The sequence below is a fragment of the Dipodomys ordii genome, unplaced genomic scaffold (genome assembly GCF_000151885.1).
Source record: "Dipodomys ordii isolate 6190 unplaced genomic scaffold, Dord_2.0 Scaffold114, whole genome shotgun sequence".
Lineage (NCBI taxonomy): Eukaryota > Metazoa > Chordata > Mammalia > Rodentia > Heteromyidae > Dipodomys > Dipodomys ordii.
The window spans coordinates 3,124,772-3,134,790 of NW_012267330.1; the positions used below are offsets into that span (position 1 = coordinate 3,124,772).

Below are 10,019 nucleotides of genomic sequence, written 5' to 3' on the forward strand. Positions count from 1 at the left end.
ATGAAGCCCCGGCCCTGGGTTCAATTCCTTACTACCACATAAACAGAAAAAGCCAGAAGTGGTGCTGTGGCTCAGTGGTAGAGTGCTAGCCTTGAGCAAAAGCAGCTCAGGGACAGTGTCCAGGTCCTAAGTTCAAGCCCCAGGATTGCAAAACAAAAAAATAAAAAAACTCAAGGACAGTGTTCAGGACCTGAGTTCAAGCTGCAGGACCAGAGTGTATATGTGCACACACAAACCAAAACTTGATTTTTCAGCAAAAGTTGGATATTCACTGTACTAACCATGAGCCCCCCAAATTCAATGCGAGTCTTCATGTGAAAGGGGTACACATTAGGCTTCTAGCCAAAGTAAATATCGTGGACCATCAGAATTTTTTTGACAGTCCTGGGGCTTGAACTCTAGCCCTGGGCACTACCTCTGAGCTCTTTTGCTAAACACTGGTGCTCTCCTACTTGGAGCTACAGATCCACTTCTGGTTTTCTAGTGGTTAATTGAAGAAGACTTTCATGGGCTCTCTTGCCCAGGGTTGGCTTTGAACTGGGATCCTTAAGACCTCAGCCTCCTGAGTAGCTAGCATTATAGGTGTGTGCCACAAGTTCCAGGTTCAAAATGTAGAATTTTGCTAATGGAAAAAAAGCAAGCCAATGTAACAAGATACTGCCTTATGGCCTGCAAGTGTCATTTAATAATAATAAAAAGATGGAAAAATATAATTTTTTTTTTTGTCAGGTGTGGGTCTTGAACTCTGGGCCTGGGCGCTGTCCCTCAGCTCTTCAGCTCAAGGCTAGCACTCTACAACTTCAGCATCACAGCACAACTTCCAGCCTTTGCTGAGGAATCAAACACAGGGTCCCATGCGTGTGAGGCAAGCACTACCACTGAGCCACCTTCCCAGCCCCATAATAGATTTTTTTTTAGTATCACAGTTCTCTTATAAATTATTAAAGCAGAATATTTTAAGATTTGAAAACTTTACTTATAAGGAAACTTAACTCTTTTCAGTTGTACCAAAAAGAATTCTTTAGGTACACTTTAGAACTTAAGCTCTATTTCCAAGGAATGCAAACATGTTACTTAGAAGCCACCCCTTAGGCTAGGAAGGTGGCTCAGTGGTAGAGTGCTTGCTTAACACTTGGGTTTGATTCCTCAGAGGTAGAGTGCTTGCTTAACACTTGGGTTTGATGCCAAAAGTGGCACCGTGGCTCAAGTGGTAGAGCACTATCCTTGAGCTGAAAAGCTCAAGGACAGCACCTAGACCTAGAGTTCAAACCTCACAACCATGAAGAAAAGCAGCAGCCACCCCTTAAACTCATAGAAAAGAGAGCTAATGGCAGGGGCAACGCCGAGCCACGGGAAGGTTTGAGATTGGCAAGGGAGCTGAGCACAGGAGGCCGTGCTCCCAGTGTGGGTTGCTGCCTAGGTAAATACAAAGACAGGAAGTTGGGGGGGAGAGTGTACCTGCTGCCCTCAGCAGTCCCTTGCAGGGAAATTCCTGAGCTGTGACACTGAGGCAAGCAGGAAAGAGGCTGAAGGGACTGTTCACTTACACTAGGGGAGCACCATCGCTTCTACAGGAAGGGAAAGGGCCTGGCTGACTCAGTGTAAGTGCATGTTCCTGTGAAAGTCAGCAAAAGACAAAACAGTGGAATGAGGGCTTGAGAAATGGCCCAGGTAGTCAAGGGTTTACATTCAATCTCCAATAATGACACAAACAAATGTAGAATGAATAGTTGATTTGAGACATAATTTATCTGAGTTGTTGTTAGGAAAATACTTGGGAGATTTTTTTGTGTCTGTGTATGCTGGACATGGGGCCTGGGTACCATACCTGAGCTTCTTAACTCAAGGTTTGTGCTCTACCACTTGAGCTACAGCTCCACTTCAGGCTTTTTTGATGGTTAGAGATAAGGAGTCTCATGGACTTTCTCACCCTGGCTGGCTTTGAATTGCAATCCTTAGATCTTAGCCTCCTGGGTAACTAGGATTACAAGTGTGAAACACAAGTGTCCAGATACTTGGAGATTTTTCAAACATTTATGTATTTAGAGCTGGTCCTGGGGCTTCAACTTGAGGCTAGATGTGTTCTTAGCTTTTTTACTCAAGGCAACTGTTCTACCACTTGAGCCACAGCTCCACTTCTGTTTTTTTTGGTGGATAACTGGAGATAAAGAGCTTTCTGGGGGCTGTGAACGTGGCTTAGTGGTAAAGTGTTTTCTAGCACGCATGAAGCCTTGGGTTTGATTCCTCAGTACCACATAAACAGAAAAAGATGGAAGTGGTGCTGTGGCTCAAGTGGTAGAGTGCTAGCCTTGAGCAAAAGAAGCTCAGAGACAGTGTTCAGGCCCAGGTCAATGCCAGGATGCACCAAAAAAAAAAAAAAAAAGAGCCTCTGAACTTTCCGCCCAGAATGCCTTTGAACTGGGATCCTCAGATCTCAGCCTCTTGAGGAGCTAGGGTAACAGGTATTAGCCATTGGTGCCTGACTTGAGATTTTTTTTTTTTTTTTGGGTCCGGTCATGGGGCCTGAACTCTGGGCCTGGGCGCTGCCCCTCAGCTCTGCAGTTCAAGGCTAGCACTCTATACTTGAGCCACAGCGCCACTTCTGGCTCTTTTTTTCCTGCTTATGTGGTGCTGAGGAATCAAACCCAGGGCCTCATGCATGCAAGGCAAGCGCTCTACCACTGAGCCACCTTACCAGCCCCCTGACTTGAGATTTTTTTTTTTGGGGTCCGGTCATGGGCCTTGGCGTTGTCCCTCAGCTCTTCAGCTCAAGGCTAGCACTCTACCACTTGAGCCACAGCGCCACTTCTGGCTTTTTTTTCTTTTTTCTTATGTGGTGCTGAGGAATTGAACCCAGGGCCTCCTGCAAGCAGGCAAGTGCTCTACCACTGAGCCACCTTCCCAGCCCCTGACTTGAGATTTTTAACCGCACACTTTAACTGACATTACCATCAAAGAAAGGCTATTTTAAAGCAAATTTTAAATAATTTTCAGTTTAACTGCATAAAAATATATTTTCCCATACTGTTTATCTACAACTCTACCACATTTTAAAGTACTTGTCACTTACAAAGTGAAAGGTTTCAAACTGACAGATAAATGTTTATTACATTGCTTTAAGAAGAAGCTCCTTTAGAAGGTCTTTCTTCCTTGTGCTTATAATTGTCCTCGAAACATCTAGAGTCCACTCTCCGGAAGAATCAGAGCAGGCAAGGGCTGAGTGCAGACATGAGCAGCTCCATTTTATAAACAAAGTTTCGACCTTCCATTTTGTTCCACTGAACTTCTCTGAAGGGCCCGCGGAGATGGCTCCACTTGCTGTCCTGCAGCACATCGCTTTTGGGAAGATCTTTGCACTGGATCCGGGGAAACTGCACCAGGACTTTGCTGCCACTCTCAGGCCCATTTCGAACTAGGGAGGAAAACCCAAATACCAGTAACTCATTCTGCATTCAGAAAATAGCAAGGGGAATAAATCCAACAATGTCATGTGCTGTGAATACAAAAACTAACTGTTGCCAGGCGCTGGTGGCTCACACCTGTAATCCTAGCTACTCAGGAGGCTGAGATCTGAGGATCACGGTTCAAAGCCAACCCAGGCAGGAAAGTCCATGAGACTCTTATCTCCAATAAACAACTAGAAAACCGGAAGTGTCGCTGTGGCTCAAGAGGTAGAGTGCTGGTAGAATTCAAGCCCCATGATCGACAAAAAAAAACAAAACAAAACAAAAAAATAAAAAAAAACCACCTAACTGTTGAACAACTTAAGTGTTTTTCAGTTCCAAATGCAATCTTTTTTCTTTTTTGGTGTTGGTCCTGGGACTTCAACTGAGGGCTGGGGTGTTGTCCTTTAGCTTTCTGCTCAAAGCTAGCATTCTAACACTTGAACCACAGCTCCACTTCTGGCTTTCTTAGTGGTTAGCTGGGAGATCAGTTTCTAGACTCTGACTCCAGACTCCAGCCAGCCAGAGTCTCTAGATCAGAGCCTTTGCTACTCAAGCTGAATCATGAATAGATAGCATTACAGGCATGAACCACTGGGCCCAGCAGTGGCTTTAGAATTTGAACCCCAGGGCCTCAAGCACTCTTATCAACTGAACTACACCTTCAGCTGGTTTTTGCTTTAGCTATATTTTGGATAGGGTCTTGTACCCAGGACTTGGGACTTTGATCCCCCATACCTTGAAAGTAGTTGGGATTACAGATATAAAACATCACATCTACCTTGTTAGATAATAGTCTCAGTAAGTTTTTGCCAGGGCTGGTCTCAAACCAAAATCCTCTCAATCTCCACCTCCCAAGGCAGAACTTCTTATAAATGTGGCTAAGCACAATGCAAATCCCTAGCAACAGGAAACAGAGGATGCAGTGGAATGTATGCTTGGCAATTTTGAGGCCCTGAGTTCAATCCCTATGATCAAAAAAAGAGAAATTCCTAGCAATAAAGAGTCAAACTTGCAGTCTCAAGCTGGGTTCCTATGGGGAAATATTTTTTAACTATCTTTCAAATTAAAAGTATTAGAGAAGATAGCAGAAAAGAAGTTCATATTTAAAAGTTCTGGGACTAGGAATGTGGCTTAGTGGTAGAGTGCTTGTCTAGCATGCATGAAGCCCTGGGCTCAATTTCTCAGTACCACCTAAATAGAAAAAGTCAGAGTGGTGCTGTGGCTCAAGTGGTAGAGTGCTAGTGTTGAGTTAAAAAAGCTCAGGGACAGTGCTCAGGCTTTGAGCTCAAGCCCCAGGACTGGTAAAAAAATAAAATAAACGTTTTAAAAAATAATTTAATCTAGATAATGTATTTGTAAGTTACTACTGAAACACGTGCTCACTGGGGGAGGCAACTCCTATAATCCCAGCTACTGACAGGCAGAAATCACAAAGACTGCGGTTTGAGGCCAGCTGGGTAGAAAGTTACAAGAGCCCTATTTTAACCAGTGTGGTAATGCATTGATACCCAGACACCCATAACCTAAGGTTGGCTTGATGAAAAAGGAGAAAGATCTGAAAAACATCTAGAGCAAAAATAAGGTATAGCTAGAGGAATGAATCAAGTGGCAAGTGCCTAACAAGCATGGGATCCAAATTCAAACCCTAATATAGTAAAAAAGAAAAGTACTCAAAGTAGGTGCTCAATAAAATGTTCTCTGCTCTATCCTATTACTACTGCTTTTAAGGCCTTTAGGGCCAGATACTGTCCTTTTCAAGTTTACAGATGCTTATTTATTTCAATTTAGTTTATTGACTAATTGCTGGTACTGGTATTTGAATTTAGGGCCTTACTCTTCCACAGCCTTTTCTGCTCAAGACTGGCACTCTACCACTTGAGCTACACCTCCACTTCTGGCTTTTGCTGGTTAAATGAAGCTAGGAATATTTTGAAGCTGGGAATGTGGCTTTAGTGGTAGAGTGCTTGCCTGGCATGCTTGAAGCCCTGGGTTTGATTCCTCAGTACCACATAAACAAAAATGCAGAAGTGGCACTATGGCTCAAGTGGTGGAGAATTAGTGAGCAAAAGAAGCTCAGGGACAGTGCCCAGACCCTGAGTTCAATCCCCAGGACTGGCCAAAACAAACAAACAAACAAAAAAAACCACCGAAATTACACATACACAGACACACAGACACACACACACACAGACACACACACACACAAATATCTTGGATCTGTCTAGTCAGGCTGGCTTCAAACCTGTGATCCTAGGATCTTAAGCCTCCTGAGTAGGTAGGATTATGGGCCTGAGCCACTGGTGCCCAGCAAGCTGAAGCTTTTTAAAAATACATAAGCCAGTCTTCCGTAAAGGTAAGCTGAGATCACAGGATTCCAATTCTAAGCCATCCTAGGCAGAAAAGTTTGTGAGATTTCCCACCAAAAAGTCAGAATGGATGGAGATGTGGCTAAAGTGGTAGAGCATCAACATCTGGAGAAAAAGCTAAGGGACAGCACCTAGGCCCTAAATTCAAGCCCCGGTACACAAAAAATAAAAATAAAAAATAAAATAAAAATACTTCATCCATTAAAGATTTAGGAAGTAGATGTGACAATCAATGTCAGCTCTTCAGAGATTTGCTAGGATGGAACACGAACTGAAGTGTTCTTTTTTTCTCTTTATGTTTCTTGGGATCTAGGGCAAGTGCTCTACCATGAATCTAAAGCCTTAAGCTAAACATTTTTTTAAGTACTAGAAAGAAAAGTAATGATGCCTTGCTCTAAATAACAGGTATAGTCAGATAAGCAACAATGGAAATATAGGTTAATTCACTGAAGAGATAAATCCAGTTTACACATACTTAATACAACAGCTAAATGTTGAGTCACTCTCAAAAGCCCTTCCTAAAAGTGGCAGACGGGCTGAGTACCAGTGGCTCATGCCTGTAATCCCAGCTTCTCAGGAGGCTGAGATCCAAGAATTGCGGTTTGAAGCCAGCCTGGGAGGACAAAGTCCAGGAGACTCTCATCAACAAAATGCCACTTGGGCTGTAGCTCAAGTGGTAGAGCCCTAGCCTTGAACAAAAAAGCTCAGAAAAAGCACTCAAGGCTGAAGTCAAGCCCCAGAGCCAGCACACGCACACACAGCAACAGACAATACCTGAGATGGCGTAGTCCCCACTGGGGGAGGCCACAGTGATGGCGGAGGCATTGCCAATGCTCTCCACTGGCCCCAGGCCCACGTGGTTGCTGAAGCTCAGGACCTGCCAACCCATGACCTTTGCCAGCTGCTGAACTGCATGCACCTGGTGCTGGGACATCTGCAAATGGAAAAGGCAACACTGCAGTGACCCAACGTGGCCATTGTAAGTGCTTGTTGGGACTATCGATGTCTAGCAGTATTCTGTGTATGAGGGAGCTGGGCCTCATCTACACTCAAAAGCTGACATCAGCTGATTCTCTCGCTTTACAGCCACTGGGCAGCTCTAGCAGAGCCACATGACCTGAACATGACACGCAGAGTCTACCCCTGGGACCACCAGGTATGGAGCATACTAGAAGCAGCAAACAGGCTCAATGTCTTCCATTTGCCCTTCAATGGGCTGAGGCTGAACTGTTAGCCACGGTAACTGCTTCCTAAGCTCTGTGGTTTCAGGTCATGCATTAAGTATGCCTCCTATGGGAGGCAGTAGGATGACAAGGCCCATCAAGGCTTGAGTATCCTTTGGCATTTGCCCTGTGACTTCATCTAAATGGCTCAATCCTGGCAGAAAGAGGCTGGCCCTGTAACTTAAATAAAAAGTCTAAGTTCAGGGCTAACTTGGGCTACACAGCAAGACCCTTGTCTCATGGCTGAGACAAAACAAAAGCAAGTGTAAACAAATCTAGAATAGCTGACACTTTCAATTATGCAGCAGCCTGCAAAATGCAGTAGAAATTAAAATGGCAAACAAAAACCCAGTGCTTTTCTCCTTATATAGCTCAGTATATTTTAACGGTTCAGTATATTTTAACTAGTTTTTTAAGCAGTTATGAGAGGAAAGGGTTAAAGACTTTGTGCAGCTGTTACCTGAGACAGAAGAAAATCCTGTAGCTCCTGCTCCTGATGAGACAGTGTGATCACTCTTCCATCTCTGTGCACAACTCGGATCTGCTCAACTCCCACGTTCAATTGCAGTTGAATGGACCTCCAGACACAGAAGTCAAAATTACCTTACGCAATGCATAGCAACACAATCTTAGTATTACGGAGAAAGGTAAAGATTTCAACATCATCTTAGGCATGAGCCACCATGCAAGGCAATTGCCTACATAATTTTTTTGGTTGTGGGGCTTAACCTCAGGGCCTAGGCACTTCCCTGAGGTTTTTCGCTCAAAGTTAGAGCTCTATCACTTTGAGCCACAATGCTACTTCTAATTTTCTGTTGGTTAATTGGAGTCTCATGGACTTTCCTGTCCAGGCTGGCTTCAAACCATGATCCTCAGATCCTGAGTAGCTAGGATTACAGGTGTGAGCCACTGGCACCCAGCATAAAATTGCAATTTTAACCAATTAAAGTTTTTCAAAGAAAGTATATTTTAGAAAGCTTTAAAGGAAAATACACAAAAAAAAATCAACTATAAAAAATTGAAGCTATGAAGGAATAGAAATTCTCATTACTAGGAGAGGCATACTCATCACAACCATTATGAAGAACAAATTTGGTATTTAACAGAAATTGAAAAGTTCTGCCAGACACCAATGCTCATGCCTAAAATCCTAGCTACTCAGGAGGTTGAGATCTGAGGATGGTGTTTCAAAGCCAGCCTGGGTAGAAAAATATGTGAGACTATCTCCAATTAACCACCCAAAAGCCCAAAGTGGAGGTGTGGCTGAAGTGGTAGAGTACCAGCCTTGAGTGAAAAATTAAGGGGGAGTGTCCAGGCCCTGAGTTTATACCCTAGTAAATGTCCTTATCTTTTAATCTGGCAATTATATTTATAAAAACTTTCTTTTAATCTGGGCGCCGGTGGCCTAGCTACTGAGGAGGCTGAGATCTGAGGATCGCAGTTCAAAGCCAGACTGGGCAGAAAAATCTGTGAGACTCTTATCTCCAATAAACCACCAGAAAACCAGAAGTGGTGCTGTGGCTCAAGCGGTAGAGCACTCACCTTGAGCTGAGAGCGCAGGGACAGTGCCCAAACCCAGAGTTCAAGACCCACGACCGACAAAAAACAAACAAAACTTTCTTCTACACATACACTTAGACATAAATATTTGTTTGCTGACACACAATGAAAATGTTCACCAGTAGAAGAGAAGTCTCAATGCCTATAATGAAAGACGGTAAGACTTTAAGAATGAAGTAAATCTGTATGTGCTGATGAGGAATGTGCATTTACCACCATGTCACTGAGTAAAAGCAGCAGGCCAGCCAGGTGTAAAGGCATACAAGCCTATGACCCCAGTCCTTGGGAAGCAGAGGCTAGAGAATTGTGATTTCAAGGCCAGCTTGGTCTCACTACCGAGTGAGCCCATCTCAACAAGGGAAACAAAACACCACAAACTGATGACTGCTAATGTGCATTTTCTTTTTAGGGTAATGGAAATATTCTTAAACTAGATAATTACAATATTATATAACACAGGAGAACTAAAAATTGTATGAAAGAGTTCAATTTTTTCAAAAAAAGCACATGCTTTGTAAAGGAAGTCAGGTGCAAGTTAGGAGGTGTGTGTGTGTATGTGTGCGCGCGCACACACGTGTGCTTACAGTTACCCAGACTTTACTAGAAAGATTAAAAAATTTTAACTTGGCCAGGCACTGGTGGCTCACACCTGAAATCCTAGCTACTCAGGAGGCTGAGATGTGAGGATCCCGGTTCAAAGCGAGCCTGGGCAGGAAAGTCCGTAAGACTCTTATCTCCAATGAACCACTAGAAAACTGGAAGTGGTGCTGTGGCTCAAGCAGTACAGCGCTTGCCTTGAGCTGAAGAGCTGAGGGACAGCACCCCAGCCCAGAGTTCAAACCCTATGACCAACCAAAAAAAATTTTAGCTTGTCAGGCACTGGTGTCTCATGCCTGTAATCCTAGCTACTCAGAAAGCTGAGATCTGAGGATTGTGGTTCAAAGCCATACAGGCAGAAAAGTATGTGAGACTCTTATGTCCAATTAACTACCAAAAGCCAGAAGTAAAGTTGGGGCTCAAGTGTTGTAATACCAGCTATGAGGAAAAAAGTGACAGTGTAAATGCTGAGTTCAGGCCCAAATATGGGCACACACACACACAAACCCTAGCTGGAAGTAAAGATGTTTGTAACTCAAGTGATAAGAGTGTTAGTCTTGAGCTAGCACCCAGGCCAGGACTTCCAGGCAGGACTGTGCGTGTGCACACACGCACACACACACGCACGCACGCACACACACAATCACTCTCTCTCTCTCTTGATTGCTCTTGAATTCTGAGAATTGCTTCCAACTCTAAAGGGAGTAAGATGACCCAAACTATTAAAAAATGAGGAAAAAACGGGGCTGGGAAAGTGGCTCCGTGGTAGAGTGCTTGCCTTGCATGCCTGAGGCCCTGGGTTCGATTCCTCAGCACCACATAAGCAA

The 10,019-nt window shown here is 43.9% G+C and overlaps 1 protein-coding gene across 1 annotated transcript in view; it reads right to left on the reverse strand.

The window, feature by feature from the left end:
• Positions 1-3,012: 3,012 nt before the first annotated feature.
• The window catches only part of Med17 (mediator complex subunit 17), a 26,580-nt gene continuing 19,573 nt past the window's right edge, over positions 3,013-10,019 (reverse strand). The window contains 3 exon segments of the mRNA XM_013028865.1: positions 3,013-3,412; positions 6,587-6,746; positions 7,496-7,613. Of these exon segments, the coding sequence (XP_012884319.1) occupies positions 3,201-3,412; positions 6,587-6,746; positions 7,496-7,613 (490 nt within the window). The 3' untranslated portion in view covers positions 3,013-3,200.